The 20,015-nt window shown below is 39.8% G+C and overlaps 1 protein-coding gene across 5 annotated transcripts in view; it reads left to right on the forward strand.

Annotated features, from left to right (window-relative positions):
• RBBP6 (RB binding protein 6, ubiquitin ligase) overlaps positions 1 to 15,809 on the forward strand; it is a 31,871-nt gene extending 16,062 nt beyond the window's left edge. For 3 of the 5 annotated variants that reach the window (XM_084295869.1, XM_084295870.1, XM_084295872.1), the window contains 13 exons: positions 2,158 to 2,246; positions 2,368 to 2,464; positions 3,287 to 3,426; positions 4,035 to 4,207; positions 4,964 to 5,067; positions 5,437 to 5,777; positions 6,886 to 6,979; positions 7,059 to 7,137; positions 7,244 to 7,301; positions 8,466 to 8,831; positions 9,190 to 9,291; positions 10,743 to 12,491; positions 13,334 to 15,809. In XM_084295869.1, coding sequence (XP_084151995.1) covers positions 2,158 to 2,246; positions 2,368 to 2,464; positions 3,287 to 3,426; positions 4,035 to 4,207; positions 4,964 to 5,067; positions 5,437 to 5,777; positions 6,886 to 6,979; positions 7,059 to 7,137; positions 7,244 to 7,301; positions 8,466 to 8,831; positions 9,190 to 9,291; positions 10,743 to 12,491; positions 13,334 to 15,383 — 5,442 coding nt within the window. In that variant the 3' untranslated portion in view covers positions 15,384 to 15,809. The remainder of the gene's footprint in view (positions 1 to 2,157; positions 2,247 to 2,367; positions 2,465 to 3,286; positions 3,427 to 4,034; positions 4,208 to 4,963; positions 5,068 to 5,436; positions 5,778 to 6,885; positions 6,980 to 7,058; positions 7,138 to 7,243; positions 7,302 to 8,465; positions 8,832 to 9,189; positions 9,292 to 10,742; positions 12,492 to 13,333) is intronic. The other 2 variants (XM_084295871.1, XM_084295873.1) reach the window with 1 other exon arrangement.
• The last annotated feature ends 4,206 nt before the right edge of the window (positions 15,810 to 20,015 follow it).

The following is a 20,015-nucleotide window of genomic DNA, read 5'->3' on the forward strand; positions in this document are numbered from 1 at the left end:
GGGGAGTACCTTATCAGCCTCAACATAATGTTGCAGTATTATTCATCTTCAAGACACAAAGAAGAAGCACTTCAGAAGCTGTTTACCGTTTTTCATACGTTTCGTTAATTTTTCGTTGGAAACTAACACAATTTTTACAGAAGAATTTAATTGGCTGTAAGTTACGGACTTTTCAGGGGGGTTTGCAACAGCCAAAATACAAACATTTCTGTAACATGGACAATTGCATGGTTATTTTTGAATTTCTAGTCTTCACAGATATAGATCCATTCTTGAATGTTGCACAGTTTCATAAGCTGTAGATATATAGTGGGCAACACGATCTAATTTGTTTGAACACAGACTGTAAATTGTGTAAATGTACCTAATTGTTTATAGGAATATACCAATGTGTATGTGTGGCATATTAGCACGTGACCTTCTGAAATTGTTGTATTGCCGTGTTTTGCTATGAAACTGCTTGCATTTTTTGCTCAATAATGTGTAACTTTGTCTGGGAAAGCACTAGTGACTGCACTTTGGAAAAGGCTTAGTTCTAGCCAATTAAACTACCAGTCTTTAAATTCCAGAGATTAGAGGAGGCAGGGTCTAATGCAGAGTAGCTAGAGTTTGTGCTTTTGAAAAGAAAAGCTGGAGCTCACGTCCAAGAAAGAGAAGTCTTTCCACTGGTAAATTCTTCCCCTACCCACTGCAGAAATTAAATCGTATACATCTGGCCAAAAAAAAAGGAATGTAGCCACCTAAAGAAATTGGTCTCCATTAGTGCTGTCCCTAAACGTGTCCTTGGTTCTGTGAACTCATGTCAAGTTTTATTCTAAACTGAGAAACTGTCCAAGCGGTGTGCGCATTTAAGTTTTCAACAAAATCCGAACATTTTAGAAAAACACAGGAACATAACGAAGCAGCTCAAAACTGTTACGTACCCTAACCTTTCAGTGCAGACTGGCTTAGCCTGGAGGCAATGTGTTAACAGTTTTCTGTTTTATTACTACTATGTATTAAATGCCATATTTGAATTTTGGTCTATTCCTAATAATGTTTTGTGGGTTTTGGATGTGTTTTGTAAACCGTTTGGGTTCAAACAAATTAGTCAAGTATTTGTAAAAGTTTTCTGTAAATGTTCATGGAAACGGTTTCATAGATGTCGATCTGGATTATGTTCATGTTGAGAAAAACTGTGTATATGAAACAACCATTTAATAAAGCGTTGAAACTAGTTGGTTGCTTTTGTGAATGAATGCATATAAAACCAAGAACACGAGTGGTTGATCTGAATGATAGGTGCTTGAAGGTTCAAATAATTTACAGTCACTCCCTTAGACCCTGCTTGTATCTGGACTAGTGTGTAAAAACCATTTTAACAAATACTGCTTAAAAATGAGCTAGCTTCAATGATTAGAAGATACAGCTGTAGATAAGGTTTCTGTTACAATTTGTGTGTTAAAAGGACACAACTTGAGAAACAGCCCTTCAGTATTGCTTGTAGTTCAAGCACTTGGTACAATGAATTGTGTTGGGAGGAACATGCAGCTTGGACTACGTTATGGTCCAATTTCTACTGAAAAGTCTTGCTGAGGGTTTATAAAAAGCTTGATTCCTTTTAATGCTTATGTGCCAGAAGCTGAATTTCAGCAAGCAGAAACAGCTTCGCAACAGCAAGTTGTGTGTCCTTTTAATGCTGCAAAATGTAAATATTAGTGCTTGGCATCCATGTTTCTGAATTGAATGTACAATGGATATCTTCTCCTTCAAATAGTCTGGAGCTTAAAATTGATTGAAAAATACTAGATATTGGTGGGGTTTTTTGTTGTTTTGGGGTTTTTGTTTGTGCTTACACTCAGCTTCAGTCCGCTTTGTATTGAAGAAAATTGGATTGGTTACACAAGTCTTTATGTAAGGTACAAACAGAGCCTAAGGTTTTGAGTGCCCAAGAATGCTCTCTTCAAGTAGGTTAACAGGCACATAAACATCATGTAATGGCGTAAGGACTCCCCAGAACATCTTCAGGACAAATATATTTTATATAAGCAGCTGTTTCATGCAACCTCAGCTAGAGTTGTGCTGCTCTTTACAGGATTGGATGAGTGGTGTTGTCTTTGGCTGTGTGGACTTAAATGTGTTTCTAATGTGTGTGTCAAATAATTACCTGTTAAACAGACTGCCAATCTGGCTGAAGCCAATGCTTCCGAAGAAGATAAAATAAAAGCTATGATGTCACAGTCTGGCCATGAATATGATCCAATCAAGTAAGTGTTGCTGAAGTCAAATCTGTTCTTTGAAGATTGTGAAAAATTTGTAGAGTTGTTTGCTCTAAGGGGAGATACATGTGTACCTTTATATTTTTTTTTTTTCCCCAAACTTTTTTAGTTACATGAAGAAACCCTTGGGTCCACCTCCACCATCATATACTTGCTTTCGTTGTGGAAAACCTGGCCACTATATCAAGAACTGCCCAACAAATGGGGTAAGATTACAGTGGACTGCTGGTGTTACTTGGTTTTGTTTGTTTTGTTTTTATTGTTTTTTAGTTTAGTTACTTAATGAATACATCAACATTCATATTAAGAATCATTTTTCCTAAGGTGAAATCCAGAGATTGTAAGACAATATTACAAAGCCCTTAAAATGTAAAGGGAAAATGGGAATTATACAACTGCCTAATTTTCCTAGGTCATAGGCATTTAATATGTCCGTAGATTTTTTTTTTTCTGTGTACTTTCATTCATACATTGATACATTGGAATTTTTTCTTTTAACTTTAACTTTTAAATGACCATTAACATTTGTTAATACTTTGTATTGCAAGAGGAGAGGATATTTCTCTTGACCCAATCTATTGAAGATTGACATGTTTTAATTACACTATCTCTGGTTAAGTATTCATGACAGTTAGCATTAGTCACTAAAGATAGGCATGAGGTATGAATTGAACCTTCATACATAGATGGTGAATTTAAGTTTCTCCAGTGACTGATTCAAAACACTGAAAGAAACTTGCAGCCTGACTTGTATTATGAATGTTTCTGTCCTGTTGGAATAGTAAGTTAGGGGACGTTTAACCCCTAAGGAGCCAGACATTTTGCCACATGAATGTCTGTTGAGTTCAAAATGGTGCTAAACCTTTGAAACATCTTGGCAGTATTCATTTATGAAAACAAATCTTTTAACCATGCAGTCCTCATGTTAGAGAAAAGGAGAGGATTAAGGATTTTGCTGCTTAATCATTGAAATGTCATTTAAGCGTGACTTTTAGGATGAAATATGTCTGAATTTCTTTTCTTAACAGGACAAAAATTTTGAGTCTGTTCCCAGGATTAAAAAGAGCACAGGAATTCCCAGAAGTTTCATGATGGAAGTGAAAGATCCTAACACAAAGGGTGCTATGCTAACAAACACTGGAAAATACGCAATACCAACAATTGATGCGTAAGTATGGAATTTATCAGGTGGACCAGAATATTTCCTCCCCCTTTGACTGTCAGGTCTCACATGTGAAACAGCGGTTTTCCTGTTGATAAAAACTAAGGGCATCCGCCTGTGCTGAGGACAGCAGTTGCTTCTATTCCAGTTTTAGAAGAGTTTGGTAGTACTTCTGTTTTCTGTTGTTTTCTGAATCTCCTTTTGGAGAAGCTGCAAGGTCGATGACTTTAATTTAGAAAAGTGTCATTTCTTAGAGATTAAATTTATCCTGACCCTACAACTTAGATTTTACCCTCTGGCACAGAAGGGGTTCATTTCACAGAATTTCCAGCTGCCAATTGTTTTCCTAGTCTAGGCTAATTTTTCATCTCAGTTGAGCTAATGCATGGGAGAGTTCTCCAGAATGGATAGATAGATGCTCCCTCTTCTAGTGTTGTGACTGTAGAAAAGTATTTTGAATTGAACGCCTATATTTTTAAAAGGCTGATTATAAAATTATTTGATGAAGCCCAAAGCTTTAAAAAGTTGTCTTGAAATTCTTCAAATTTCTTCAAAATTTCTTCATCTTCAAATTATTTTATTTTTCCTCTCCCCCTCTTGTCTCCTCCTTAAAGGGAAGCTTATGCTATAGGAAAGAAAGAGAAGCCTCCTTTCCTGCCAGAGGATCCATCCTCCTCCTCTGAAGAAGATGATCCTATTCCAGATGAGTTGTTGTGTCTGATTTGTAAAGATATAATGACAGATGCGGTTGTTATTCCCTGCTGTGGAAACAGTTACTGTGATGAATGTAAGTATTACTCCCACGTTTGTTAATTCAGATCATCAAACCTGAAAGCAAAAATAGGAGCTAACGAGATTAGTTTGTTACTAGCTCTGTTTAATGCTTAAGAGTAGCCTGAATAAGAAAGAACTTCTTTGGTATAAAAGGGGGGAAAAAAAAAAACTTTTTTCCTCTTTTTAAGTATCTAGTTAAATCCTTTCCACATGCAGAAAGAGGAGTATGAGAAGTGTACAAAATTGTGCAGGCGATTACCATGTTAGATATCAAATGCATTTACTTTGTCTCCAGACTTTTCTCTCATTAAATAAAGTGTTACTATTATATATCCAACTCTGACTACTGTGGACTCTAGCTCTAACTTACTGTGGGTTGCAATCAGTGGGTAGTTAGATATTTAACCTTCTAGGAAGAGTTGGTTAAAACCTTTAGAACCCAAACTTACTATTTTTAGAAATGTTTTATTTGTTAACCTTATGGTTGATTGACTAGTAGTGGGAAAAAGGACCGGCCAAAATGGCAAGACTCAGTCTACTCTGCAGCTTCCAATGTTATAAGAAATGAAATATCAAAACTTTGTAGTTATGAAATATCAAAACTTTGTAGTTATTTGCTGCATATGCCATTGAACATTTACAGCTTTATGCTCTCAATTCAAGACCATATTCACTCATTAATCATGCACATGGTTTTATAATTGACTAGAGCCCCCGAAATTTTCTTAGTTTGCCTAAAAAATTATGTTTTGACTGTAATGATTCACAGGTATCAGAACAGCATTACTGGAATCTGAGGAACATACATGCCCAACATGTCATCAAACAGATGTGTCTCCTGATGCTTTAATTGCCAACAAGTTCTTACGCCAGGTAACATGGTCACTTTTACATAAGTTATTCATAAGAAAAATCTATTTGTAAAAAAAAAAAAAAAAATGGGGGGGGGGAAGAAAATACTAATTTAACTTTAAATTGAGTAAGGCTAAATTTACTTTTCAGACACATTATCCATTATTACAGAAGCTCACAAGCTCTTTAGGGGCAGTCAGGTAAATTCAGGTCAATATGTTATTTAACATGATTGCCTCACTTTTGGATTCAGTGTTAACACTGAAGTTAAGTATTTTAAATAAAAATACATTTACAAGAGTACACAAGTAATTTTACTCCATGGAAACTTTTTTTATACACAGTTGCTGAATTTTCATATGACTTTTGTAAATGTTTTTCCACCTATAGGCTGTGAACAACTTCAAAAATGAAACTGGCTACACAAAAAGACTCCGTAAGATTCAGCAGCAACAACAGCAGCAGCCACCACCACCACCACCACCTCCACCACCACTAATGAGACAAACAATAACACGCAACCTGCAGCCTCTAATGAGGCCAACAATTTCCAGACAGCAAGATCCACTAATGATTCCATTAGCTTCTCTGTCTTCTCATTCTGCTGCTTTGGCCCCTGGTCAGCCTGTGGCAGCTGCGCTGCCAGTAAATCCGTCTTCTGTCATTGTCTCTGATCTCCCTCCAGCAGTGTCCCTGTCTCTCCGCGCTGAAAAGCCAGATGGACCTTTTCAGTAAGTAAATCTGTAGATCAACGCAAGTGTAAAAGACATCAAAATGCTGAAGTTAGATTCTTCCTCTCAAACTTCTCAGTGATTTATGGATCGTTAATGACAGTTCCAAATAGTTGTGGAAGTTCTGCTTTTTGTTTTTAGTGTGAATAAGGACAGTTTGATAAGTTGGAAGTGTACTTTATTTAAGGACTTTCTCAGAATTGTTTCTTGTTTGATTCCCTATCAGTCATTCAGTACAGGTTTACCTTGTAAGAGGAACATTTTTTCCCTAGCAGCCCTTTATTTAAATGACAATCAATTCCTAAAGTATTCATTTAGTTATCACGTCAAACCTTCTGGTTGAGTGTATTAATTTTCCTTTACTACTGAGGAGATGGTGTTTTCATGAAAACTATACAAGTTCAGTTACAGGTAGAACTAACTGGGTGTTTTGACATTACTTTTTTTCTAAAGTAGTTTTGTAATCATTTTTGTGATATGTCAGAATCATTATCTGTATTACTGATAATGAAGTCAGTGACATGTGTAGATTTGGATAATAGATCTTTAAAATGTTGTAAATTTGAAGTATTTACAAACATAAAAGTCTAAGCTTGCAACCCAAAGAAGTTCAACGAAAATATATTGAAAATATTAACTACTATTTAGGGTTTATGTCCTTTCAACTTTATGCCTTAAATGTAAATAATTGCTCTGTCAAGAAGACTGTCTGGTTGTACAGGAGGACGGCTTGAGAACAAAGAATCACAATTTAAAAGAACCTCGAAGACAGCCTCTGAACTAGCACATAAACGTATTTCCTAATAGAATTTTTGTTCTTGCATCTTCCAAAATGTTTCAGTGTGGGGCTTATACATACTCTAAGCCTTTCCTTTGCAATTAGCATAATAAAATAGTTTGCCGTTGAACTTTCTCTTTAAATACCAGTAGTCCAAATTGACTTTAGTACTTCATTTGGAATTGACCAACTTTCTATTTGTAAATCTGGTGAAGATTATTTTTAGTTCATTTTTCAATTTACAGTAGTCAGCCTTTTCTTACCTTTGACTTTATATTTCAAGTAGCATTTCAAAAGGGTGTATTTGGTTTGTTGGCTTTTTGTCCGTAGCGATGCAGATGCTGTTATACCTCCTGCTCTGATGACTGCCGCTGAACTTTCTAAATCTTCCCCTCTGTCAATCAGCAGTTTGTTGGAAGAAAAGGTAAATTTTATTTCAACAAATACAGTGATTCTTGTGTTTTGTTAGAGCCTATTTCTAACAGTTTGCATTTATTCACAAGGGCTATCAGGTTCCTGTACTAAGACAACCAGCATTACAAAGTCTTCTGGGTCCACAAGGACAATCAATACCCACAACTGGTAAATATCTGCAGCTTTAGAATTTCTTTTTTTTTAAAAAAAAAATAATAATAATCTTCTGATAAACTGAATGGGATTTTTTTCCTTTTCCTATCCAATCCAAAAGGTCATCCCATGAGAGCCGGTGCAATTCGCTCAGCAGGCGGCAGGCCAGGTTGGGAACTGTAAGTATATTCTGCAGAAATTAATACATTATCACTTGTAACCTGTTCAATTAGGCAGTGTCACATAACTTATACAACAGTTGATTAATAATGAAATAAGTATGTACAGATAGTTATAGAGAATATAAGTGATAATTAATTTTTAAATGATTCTATTTGAATTAGCTCTAACAAGAGGGGGATCTGTGCTTCCAGTAAGACTATTTAAAAGAAAACTCCAGTGCATAATTGAAGAGGACTCTGAAAAATTAATACTTTTTCGGGAAACTGTAACTACATGAACAAATTAAATATAATTAAAGGATCAGATGGAAAGCCACCCTTTTGATTACTGGCTGAATGTGGCTGACAAAATTGATTTCACAATAGAATTCGGCATCCAACGTTACTTTTTATCAACTTAGTTGATACTGACTGAGCAAATTGTTGGAAAAGTCAATGCTCTGATTTTATGACAATCTGGAGTTTCTTCAGTTTAGACCTCTCAAACAGGCAAGCTGCTTTCTCTTACTTGGAGCGAGAGGAGTCCATTTTATTTATTAATCTTAGTGTCGAGTTTGTCCTTCATTCCGGTATATATTTGTTACAGACAGATTGTAAGTGTGCGTTACCTTTATAAAATCTTAAAACAAAAACAAGGATCCGTCTCACAGATTATTTAAAATCTCAAATTCAGTAAGCAAGAAAATAACAACAATTCAGGAACAAGAACAGGCCAAATGCATCATCATGAGGCAACAACATAGGAAGCCTATGTGGAAGATGTTAAAAAGAAGTTCAAGAGAAGATTAGTTAATATTTGTGCAGTACTTTGAAGATCAGAAGTTTGAAGTATTACAGTATATCGAGGAGTGGCAGAGGAGCAGTGGGCACTTGGCACTTGTGAAATAGGAGTCTTCTTTAAGCATAGGCAGCCTCCATCCACAGTTGCAAAGCTGAGTATAAGCAGAGAAGACTGGGGGAACTATTGAGGGTAAGAATGTGGAAAGCAAGTATGAGGATCAAGAAATGTGTGTAGGCACAAATGAACAGAAAGCAGGGAGAAAAACACATAAGTTCAGAACAGGAAGTACTCCCCACTGTTTTCTTGCTTCCATTCACTTTCCTCTTTAAAATCAGGGCAGAGTGTAACAATCAGTGACACGTGTTTTTGGGTTTCTTTAGAAGTACAAATCGAGGACGCCCGCATAGTGAACGTACACAAAGGACTCAGGCCCCAACACTGCCAGCATCAGCACCAGTCTTTGTGCCTGTGCCTCCACCTCCCTTGTATCCTCCACCTCCCCATGCACTTCCTCTTCCACCGGGGGTACCACCACCACAGTTTCCTCCTCAGTTTCCACCTGGTCAGCCTCCATCAGCTGGGTACCCTGTCCCCCCTCCAGGATATCCCCCAGCTCCTGCAAACATGTCATCAGCTTGGGTACCAACAGCAGTACCAACGGCTCATTCAAATGCCATCCCAACGACACAAGCACCTCCTTTATCTAGGGAGGAGTTTTACAGAGAACAACGGAGACTTAAAGAGGAGTAAGTATTTGGCTCAATGAAGTTGTGTTGTTTTTCATTTTCGTATTTCAATAGCATATCGGGCTGCAGTTACACTAAAGTGCGTCTGACATAAGCAAAAGTTACATATAGAACATTTTTTTCCAATATACATTTTCATTGTGGATGGTAAACATGCAAAACTAAAGACAAATGTAACTCTAAAACTTTCCCTAAAACTCGTAGGAATTCTAAACTGTTTTTGCATAAATAGGATGTTCACCTTTTGCATTTGCATGCAGTATACATTTTCTCATATTGGCCATGTTTTGTTTCTTGATGTCTTTTTGTAATAAAGGTCAAACTATAATTGTAATAAAGGTCAAACTTATTTTAACAGGGAAAAGAAAAAGTCCAAACTTGATGAGTTTACAAATGATTTTGCTAAGGAATTGATGGAATATAAAAAGATTCAAAAGGAGCGTAGGCGTTCGTTTTCCAGGTAACTGCTTTACATGTCCGTAATGGAGAAGCAGATTGTCTAGAAGAATCAGGAGGAGTTCCACTCCACCTCACTATCTTTAGATGGATTGGATAATTCAAGGGATTAGCAGTGACAGGAGTTTCCTACGTAGCTCAGATACAGCAGAGCTTGCAGTTGACTGATAGTTATCATTTGGCAGCAGTTATTAAGAAGCAGGTGTCTCTTACTAAAGCATCTGTATAACCATCCTTCACCTCCTGGTAACCCTGAGGAGGCCAAAAAGTGAATAAGTGTAGTTGCTAGATGTTCTCTGTCTCCCTATTCTGATTGTAACCGTTACTTCAGTGCACTTTGGAGGAGATACGTGAGAGAAATTGTCTTCATTTCCTCTTTTGTCTATCTCATATGGATACACGGAGAGATTTTAACCTGGACTGCAAACTGGTGGCTTGCGCTAGTATCTTGTTTACATTGTTAAATTTTCCTTAGGACTTAAAAGATCAGACGTGTTTCTAACGAATTCTTAAATTGCTGAAGGACTTTCAGAGGAAGAATGATTCTAATGAGTATGTGCAGATTAATGTGAAATAGTGATTCAAAAATTAACTGAAGAAAAACTTGTCAAGGAAGATACTCAGGATAGTTTACATTTTTTATCCCAAAAAATCGCTTGAGCAGCAGCCTGAATAACTATTAGTAATGTTTATTACTAATAGTCTGAATGTCTATTAGTAGTGTCGTCAATATCTTTATTAAGAGTAATGGCATTGATGCATAATATTACTAGAAGCCGTTTAAAAGCTTTTACGTATTGTTTTACTTGAAATGAGGTCATTTGCCTTGGCTAGAACTAGAAACATGTGCAAACTTTTGCTAGGACATCTGGCTAGAAGTTTATTAAATCTTACGGCATGTAATGTTGCAGTACAAAGTATTATGTATCCTGTACGGATTGCCAAATAAGCAGTGAAGTTAAATTGTCTAAGCTGGCATTGTAGAATTGAGCTTTACTGTCTTCAGACAAACTCATATTTTCTTGATACTTGGTACTGCACTGTAGCCATTAAGACTTGCGGTTTTTGCATCTTACTGCAACATAAATGATTTGCATCGCATTGTAGTTGCTGAGTAGTGAAAAAAATGTACATTTGTGTACCAGCAGAGGCCAGTATACACCACCTGAAATCAATCAATAGCTATGGTAGTCAATATAGTAGAAGTGAGTGGAAATAGACTTTACTCTTCCTGTATGTTTTTACACTAACAAAGCAGCAACTGTTCCGTCTGTAAGCAAAAACTTTTACATGTTTTCAAGTTCTTCAGTTTGCAGTAGCATTATGTCAGCAGCTGAAAGAAGCTTTGACATAAGCATGTGGAGAGGAAAAAAAAAGAATTGAGAGAAAAAAACGGGGAGAGCGACTGTTTTGAATTAACTTCTTCTTTGTTTTTTGTGTTGTGTTTTTTTTAAGGTCCAAGTCTCCCTATAGTGCTTCATCTTACTCTAGAAGTTCATATACCTACTCCAAGTCAAGATCAGGTTCTTCCCGCTCCCGCTCCTACTCTCGATCGTTTAGTCGTTCCCATTCTCGTTCCTACTCGCGATCTCCTCCGTATCCAAGAAGAGGCAAAGGGAAGAGTCGTAACTATCGGTCTAGGTCAAGGTCACATGGTTATCACCGGTCAAGGTCAAGGTCGCCCCCATACAGAAGATACCATTCTCGGTCTAGGTCTCCAGTATTTAGAGGCCAGTCTCCCACTAAACGGACTATACCGCAAGGGGAAGGAGAAAGGGAGTATTTTAACAGATACAGAGAAGTTCCACCGTATGATATAAAAGCTTACTATGGCAGATCTGTTGACTTCAGAGATCCTTTTGAAAAGGAAAGATACAGAGAATGGGAAAGGAACTATAGAGAATGGTATGAAAAGTTCTACAAGGGCTATGCTGTTGGTGCTCAACCTCGACCTCCAGTAAATAGAGAGAACTTTTCTCCAGATAGGTTTGGTCCACCTGGAACCAGACGAGAGAATTCACCATATGCTCGGGGACGTAGGGAGGATTATGCCGGTGGGCAGAGCCATAGAAATCGTAATATAGCTGGAAATTACCCTGAAAAACTTTCTGGAAGAGAGAGCCACGGTATAAAAGATCCTACAAAATCAAAAGAGAAGGAGGTTGAAAATCCACTGGGAGATGGCAAAGGAAATAAACATAAAAAACACCGGAAGAGGAGAAAAGGGGATGAGAATGAAGGATTTCCCACTGCTGAGTTGTTAGACAGTGCAAGAAAACCAAGAGAACCAGGTACAGCGGAAGATGTTAAAACAGATTCTCTGTTCATGCTTCCAAGTAGAGATGATGCCACACCTGTGAGAGATGAACCTATGGAAGCAGATTCTATTGCTTTCAAACCAGTGTCTGAAAAGGAGAAAAAAGAGAAGGATAAGCCAAAAGCAAAAGTTGACAAGGCAAAACGGAAAGCAGAAGTGGCTGCTCCTCCTAAAAAAGACAATGCAATAAAACCAGCTAAAGCTTCCCAAGAGAAGGTGGACACCGATCGTGAAAAATCGCCTCGAATCGAACCTCCTGTGAAAAAAGTGAAGGAAGAGTTGCCAAAAGCAGACAGCGTTAAAACGTCTTCCTCTCAAAAGGATGAGAAGGCTACTGGTACACCACGGAAAGTTCATCCAAAAGTGACAAAGGATCACCCAGAAACCAGACCAGCCAAGGAAGAAAAGACAAAGAAGGACCATACAAAAGAAATCAAGTCAGAGAAACCCTCCAACAAAGAGGACAAGTCAAAAAAAGCTGTTGAAAAAGGCAAACCTTCTGATGCAAAAGCTGAAAAAAGAAAAAGAAAAGCAGATGAAAAGGTTGATAAAGAACATGAAGCAACTTCGATAAAGGCCTCTAAACCAGAAAGTGCTGAATCAAAAACATCACCGAAGGGAAAAACTGAACCTGATGGTGAAAAAGGAGAGAGAACTCCAGAAAAGGATAAATCTGCTTTTCTTACCACTCCTGCAAAAAAGATTAAACTTAACCGAGAAACTGGCAAAAAGATTGTGAGTGGAGAAAATGTGCCACCTGTGAAAGAACCCGTTGAGAAAGCTGAGCCAAGCAGCAGCAAAGTTAAACAAGAAAAAGTGAAAGGAAAAGCGAGAAGAAAAGTAACAGCAGCTGATGGATCTGGTTCAACTCTTGTAGATTATACCAGGTACCTAATCGTTTCTTCTCCTATGCTTTCTCCCTCTTTCCTCTCTAAAATGTAAAGTCCTTCTGATAAATAATGAAAGGAAAAACAAAACCCATGCTCACTGAGTGAGTGAATCATCTTTGAGCTTTTCAGTTAAACTGTACGTGGGTCCAAATCAAATGTGGTGGGAGCAAACAAGCAGCCTGTAGTGAACGGAAAGCTTATGAGCTTAATTCATGGGTGATATGGTTGACCCTTACTTCTGGGTCTTTTTTCCCTCTTAATCCTTACCCTTTTGAATACTGCTACACATTGACTCTTCGTGGTGTCCTTTCTGTCTTGCCTCCAGCTTAATGCTAAAGGCAAGGATAACAGATAAGTCTGTACAGTGCAGTGTTTTGTATTTTAAAAATTGCAAGGTACTGCAGCGATCGTCTTCTGTTAGAGTGACATGAAATTATAACTTACAGAAATAGCATCTTGGTTGCCAATACACTGTGCAGCTTTGAGCCCCTAATGGCTCCTTAATTGCTTGCTTACTTGTTGAAACAAGAATATATATCTAATTTATCTACTATTGATAGAAATAGGACATCAAGGAATTACCAGATCAGACAGTCCCCAATCTGATAATCTCGTGTCTTTGTTAATTAAATGCATAGTAGGAAGATACTAAATTAATTGATTGCTCATAATCTTAGCCAGTGGACTCATCCTTTTTCATCTGTTAATTTGCTGAATATCTTTTGAAAAAATACTGAAGATTTACGAGTGAAACAAAGGCCATTTTATAAAATACTATAAAAGACAGCTGTGCTTGCATCTCTACCCACTTATTAATGTATGTTTTTTTCTCTTCTTAGTACAAGTTCTACTGGAGGAAGCCCTGTTAGAAAGTCTGAAGAGAAGCCAGATACAAAACGAACTGTCATCAAGACAATGGAGGAGTATAATAATGATATAACTGCCCCTGCTGAAGATGTCATTATTATGATCCAGGTTCCTCAGTCAAAGTGGGATAAGGACGACTTTGAGTCTGAAGAGGAAGACATTAAATCTACCCAGCCACCTTCAAATATAGGAAAACCTGCTAGTGTTGTAAAAAATGTGAGTAGTAAGCCTCCAAATCCTGTAAAACACAACGAAAAAGAGACTGAGCCTTTGGAGAAAACACAGAAAACTGCAAAAGAGTTGAGTTATGAAAGCTCCCAGCATGATGCAAAAAGTTCAAAAAGTTTGATGTCAAATGAAAAAGGGAAAACCAAAGAGCGAGATCATTCTGTGTCAGACAAAGACGCTTCTGAGAAGAGAAAGAGCAGTATTCAGCCAGAAAAAGACCACTCAGAACGTGCAACTGAACAAGGAAATGGAAAAAATATTTCTCAATCTTCCAAAGACAGCAGATCTTCAGACAAACATGATTCTGGTCGTGGATCCACTGCTAAAGACTTTACTCCTAACCGAGACAAAAAATCTGACCATGATAGCAACAGAGAGCATTCTAGTTCCAAGCGTAGAGATGAAAAAAGTGAATTAGCAAGGAGAAAAGACTCCCCTTCTCGAAACAGAGAATCTACATCAGGACAAAAAAGTAAACCAAGAGATGAACGAGCAGAGTCCTCCAAAAAGGGCACTGGAGATTCCAAAAGGAGCAGCTACAGTCCTCCACGTGACCGAAAGCAGTCAGATCACAAAACTACTCATGATTCCAAGCGTTCATTAGAGGAGCACAAACCTCTAGATAAAAATTCAGGGAAGGAGAAAGAAAAGGAGAAGGAGAAGGAGAAAGAAAAGGAGAAAGAAAAGGAAAAGGAGAAGGAGAAAGAAAAGGAGAAGGAGAAAGAAAAGGAAAAGGACAAGGAAAAGGAGAGGGAGAAGGAAAAGGACAAGGAAAAGGAGAGGGAGAGGGAGAAGGAGAAGGACAAGGAGAGGGAGAGGGAGAAGGAGAAGGAAAAGGAGAGGGAGAAGGAGAAGGAAAAGGAAAGGGAGAGGGAGAAGGAAAAGGAGAGGGAGAGGGAGAAGGAGAAGGAAAAGGAGAGGGAGAAGGAGAAAGAAAGGGAGAGGGAGAAGGAGAAAGAAAGGGAGAAGGAGAAGGAGAAAGAAAGGGAGAAGGAGAAGGAAAAGGAGAAAGAAAAGGAGAAGGAAAAGGAGAAAGAGAAAGAAAAGGAGAAGGAAAAGGAGAAAGAGAAAGAAAAGGAGAAGGAAAAGGAGAAAGAGAAAGAAAAGGAGAAGGAGGAGAAAGAAAAGGAGGACAAGCACGTGTCTGAAATAACGAGCAATAAAGACTTGGGTTGCAATAAGCCACCTTTGAGACAAGAATCACCAGATGCAAAAAATGAGAAAGAAAACATGACTGGACAAAATGATAAAACTGGTGTCAAGCCTAAGCCTCAGGTAAGCAACCCCTCACGGCTGTCTTCTGATCCAACTCGAGAAACTGATGAGGCTGCATTTGTGCCAGACTACAATGAAAGTGACAGTGAAAGTAATGTATCTGCAAAAGATGAGGAAACTGCAGGAAAAAATTCTAAAGAACCGAAAGAAAAAGCTGTTGATAAAGTTAAAGAGGATGCAGCAGCCCCTGCCACAGCTGACCAGCCTGAAGCAGGCAGAAGTCAAAGTCAGAGCAGCCCCAGTGTTAGCCGCAGTCGCAGTCAAAGCCCTTCTGAGAGTCAAACTCGAAGCCACAGCAGCAGTGCCAGCTCAGGAGAGAGTCAAGACAGCAAGAAAAAGAAAAAGAAGAAAGAGAAGAAGAAGCACAAGAAACACAAAAAACATAAGAAGCATAAGAAACACACTGGAAATGAATCAGAATTGGAGAAAAGCCAAAAACACAAACACAAGAAGAAAAAATCAAAGAAGAGCAAAGATAAAGAGAAAGATGACCAAAAAGTTAAATCTGTCACTATATAGAATGACAGATAAGAAAAAATTGACTTAATTCCTAAGTCATCTGTATTAAATTTTGTTAAAATGTAAACGAATTCAAGCGTTGTAAATAATGACATGAAAGACCCTGTGCTGCACTTAAAATATTGCTGCTTGATTATTTGATTTTTACATCAGAGCTTTATAAAAGTGAACATTTTGTACAGAATTGTGAGTTGTGACCATGTAACATGAAAGGTTTTGCTGGGGCATCTTATTTTTAACCACCGTTAATTAGTTTGGGTGGAGTTTACTGTACTGTGAAAATTTTCACATTTGAATTTTTTTTTTAATTGCCTGGCGGAAGAAGCTGGTATCAGTTACGAAATATCTGCAGAATGATTTGCAGAATACATTACAGCCCTGTTATGTCACTTTTTGATTACAATAAAAAGTTTTCAGTAAACTTTATTCCATGTGATGAGATTTCCAGTGATAGCTGAACGTAAACAGAGAAAGGAGTGTCAGAAAAAAATGTACTGGGAGCTTGCTGATAACCAATGTATGAAATATAATGTGTCGGGGGGGGGGGGGGGAATTTTGAAAAGACTGGTTGAAGTTGAAATCTTTTGAACTGATACAGTGTGGGGAGGAATTTCCCAAGAGGTGCCCTTTTCCATGTGCCTGGTGGATTTGTTTTTATATTTCAAAAAGTATATGGCCCCAGAAATACAGCCCCTGCTAACATCTGGTACTGAATGTTTTAGAACAATGTTATATGGGAAGTTGTCATATCTCAACACTCCTCCAGTTTGTTTAGAAAGCTGTTGCCATTTGTTGGCAAACATTTACACATGTATTTTAACATGTCCTGTAATCCGTATTTCCTCTCACAACCAAAAATGACTTTGGCAAAAGAAGAAAAAAATATTAGAAAGGCAGATTTCTGCTTTAGACTGGTTTGAACAATGGCAGAAAATCTCGAAAACATAAGTTTAATTAGCTTGGTAGTTTCAAGAAGGAAGTCGTTTCTTCTTTCTTCTCACAGGTGGCAGTGGTGGGTGTTGCTAAACTGTCAGAAAGCCAGCATGGTGCATGAAGGGCATAACACCCCGGTAACAACTGGACTTGGTAGTTCCCCTCTCCACCGTTTCTCTGTGGGATTTGCCCCAAATGAATTAGAAGTACTAGATATTGAAGCAGCATTTCAGGGCTTCCTGCTTGCAGGAATTATTTTGTTCAAAAATCGGCATTGTTTGTAGGAACTGTCACTGGGATATTTAGCAGTACAGAGATTAATAAAGTAATTCTTTGTTTTGCTTTTCAGACAATTGACTCACGTTTTAAATACCAGGTTAGAGGTAGAGCATCTTTTCCTCCTTCTGATGGCTAAAAGAATAGCAGAAGGAGTACTGAATTTGCTTCCAGCACTTCGTACTTTTCCATGCCAAGGCATTCGTGGTAAATTTCAGCTGTTTTCTGCACAGGCTTTCTTTCCAGAAGAAAAGAAGTGGCTAATAGATGTTAGGTGCGTTCATCTAGCACTTCCTGCGCGTGGTCCAACAAATGTGTCTGACCAAAGTAAACGCCAGATGTATGGGAATTTCAGGCAGCTGCAGACTGACCATTTTTAGATAGTCTGGGCTCGTGATGATGAGGCCACTGAAAACAGAAAACGTGCTTAGCACTGTTTACTGTCTGTGAGCATGCTTTGGCCTAATGAAATACAGAAAATTGAGCTCTAAGTGAAATGGGATTCTTACCTGAGCTGGAATGTGTTAATGTGCTTTCTTATTAATGGTCAGAGTAATTGGCAAGCTTATGTAGAGTTTTTTTTGTGGAATAGCTCCATAAAAACAGGCAAAATGCTGTATTTTTATATAACATGCTGAGGAAGCTGTAGTAAAGGCCTGTCTTAATACCCTGCTAAACTCTCCATATTTTTTTTTCAGAGCTCTGTAACTGTTACTGATTTGTCAGGCTCCTATGAATTTAATTGACCGCACATAGCATTTATGAGTACTTTTTTTCTAAGATTTTTGAGCTGAAGGCACCTAAAATGTACTTGTGCTCAGGCTTGAATGGGTAATTTTTACTACAGTCGTGTTTAGAAGTCTTTGGACTGAATTTCTGAAGCTTTTATGCGTTGCCTACAGTAGTGTAAAGGAGTGTATCCAAACGGGTCTGTAGGTGTGAGAGTAAATACACCTGGAGTGCATTTGATTTCACGTGGTGAAATACAGTTAAGATGGTTTTAATCACAGAGAAGGAAAACGTACATGTATTTACAGAGAAAAATAAGTTTTTACTGTCTTCTTCAGACAAAAGCAGGTGTTGAGTCAGTGAATTTAACATACTCCTGAAGCAACACTGCCTTGCCACCTACTAACGGTAACTGTGCTCTGCTCCTCTAAAATGGTCACAGTTCCTTACGCCAGTGTCTTCAGAGAATTGTTGGATTCATCTCATCTTTCTTCATTTTTTTTCTGAATAGGCTAGAATGCTGTTAGAGCATCCTGGTGTGTATGAGCTGAGATGCTGTTAGAGGCGTTCGGGGTCTTTCCTTAGAAGTGATGGAGTGGTTAGACAAACACGTTGGGCATATCCCGTCTGTCCCACAGCAAAGACTGGAATAGGTAATTTGAGTCTACAAATGATAGGATCACTGAAAAAGTAATGCTCGTGCAAAATCCCAAACTACCCCAATTAGCAATGAGAATGAGAATATAGACTTGGTGGATTTTGTAGCGCAGTTTGAATAACCGAAACGCTGGGAAGCTGCAAGAAACTGCGAAGAAAATGCTGTCAGTTCTCAGCACCGGGCAAGCTGCAAAGGCAAACCCTGACAGAAAATAAATTACAGAGAAGGGTCCGAGTCCTCAAAACAAATCTTGAAATTTACTCTGGGTGAGAGGCATCTGGCTAGGCAGGGATTTGAGGTGCCTCACAGCCCCCTGTGCCGTCACCCCGCAGGTACCTGACTGTCGGCGGGGCACTGCGGTGGGTCAGTGTCCTCTGGGTTCTCTTCAATAGCAGAAGCAACACGTACCCATCACTGTAACGAGGATTAGGCATGCGACTGATCCTGCTCATCATCTTAGACCAAATACTGGTATTTGTGGAAGGGGAGAAATGGTAATTTCTGCGTGCAACCTGCTACCTTCCCAGGCTGCAGTGTTTGTTGCTGAACTTTTTTTAGCTCCCAGCAGCTTACAAGTAAATGCCAAGCAGGAAGCACAGCACTTAAATGGTTGCCAAATTGCTTCTTGTGTTCTTGCCTAGCAAGCTGATGGGGGTCGTTTAAATGAGATTGGGTTTTATATTGAAATGGGATCAACTGAGATTTACTTTGCATCGTTGCCCTGAATTTTAATACAGAACCATCCTATGGTGAGCCTGGCTGTGCACTCAGGGCCTGCGAGCACAGTGCCCCTCTGGGAACCCCCCAGAACCGGGGCAGGGCCAGGGCAGCTCCTGGGGGCATCAGCCCCGCTGGCTGCCCCCCGCTCCGGGCCCAGGGGGCATCAAGGGCAGGTGGCAGCGCGCTGGGTGCCCACACTTTGTTCTTGCGCCTGTGCTCGTACTGGTGTCTGTGGACGTGGTGGCTGGAGGGTGAGGGCCCCCGGCAGGGGATGCCGCCAGGTCTTGGCTCAGCCCCTCTGCAGGGAGCGGGGTGCCCGGGTCTGGCAGCGCTGGGCTCGCAGCGTGCCCTGGGGACAGAGCGGGGACTGCCGGGGTCTGCGCAACAGGGCAGGAAAGAAAGCAAAGACAGCCCAAGGTTGAAGGAGGTGACACCTCTGAATGAAGACTAATTAAAAGGAAGAGCTAATCAAGGCCTTGAGCTCTCAGGAGTCCTGCTGGCAGGGATGCTGGGTGAGCTGGTGATGGAGCATGCCTTTTGGGGGAAGGAGGCTTCCTAATTAAATAGGGGCTGCAGAGCTGGGGTGGGGGAGAAGCTCTGCGGCCAGCCTGTGGTGCTCTGCCAGCCGGGTGGGCAGAGGGCTCCTTTCAGCCGTGACCCCCAGCAGCACAGTGGCACGAGCACGGCTGGGAAGCACCCAGGAGAAGCAGCGAGTGAGGGGGGGGCTGTTAGCAACGGTCAGAGCTCTGCTGTGGCCTTGGTGGGTGGATGATTAATTAACTTATTTGACAAACGTGCAGGAAAGCTCATGACCAGTGGGGGAACAGACCCAACTGCTCCCCAAATCCAAGATGATTAATTCAGGGCTCGTCCTGGGAAGGTGTCCGGGCTGTGCCAGGGGTGCCAGCTGCCCGCGGGGCATTTTATGGGACGAGCACCAGCTGAGACCTGAGCGCCTCCACCCCCAGCACAGGCAGCTCCTGCACAGAGCAGAGCCTGAGCAGAAGACATCCCACAAATGCACGGCCCACAGATGGACCGGGGTGGGTTTTGCAAACTCAGAACGTGAATTTCAGAAACCCAGCACAGCACCTGGATGCCTCCTGCAGCCGGAGGACGACGGGCAGGGCTCTCCTGCTCTGCAGGTACCAGCACGTTCCCCATCCCCGTGCTCACAAATAAAAAGTCCCGAAGAAAGGAGTTGCAGACGGTCTGCAGCTGAGAAAATCCCCCAGAAGGAGTGGTTTTGAAGTTAGGAATCACCCACAGCTGTGGGTTTGGGCCACTCGAGGCCCATTTCCATTCCCAGCTCCCTT

The sequence above is a fragment of the Netta rufina genome, assembly GCF_964035555.1.
Source record: "Netta rufina genome assembly, chromosome: 15".
Taxonomy (NCBI): Eukaryota; Metazoa; Chordata; class Aves; order Anseriformes; family Anatidae; genus Netta; species Netta rufina.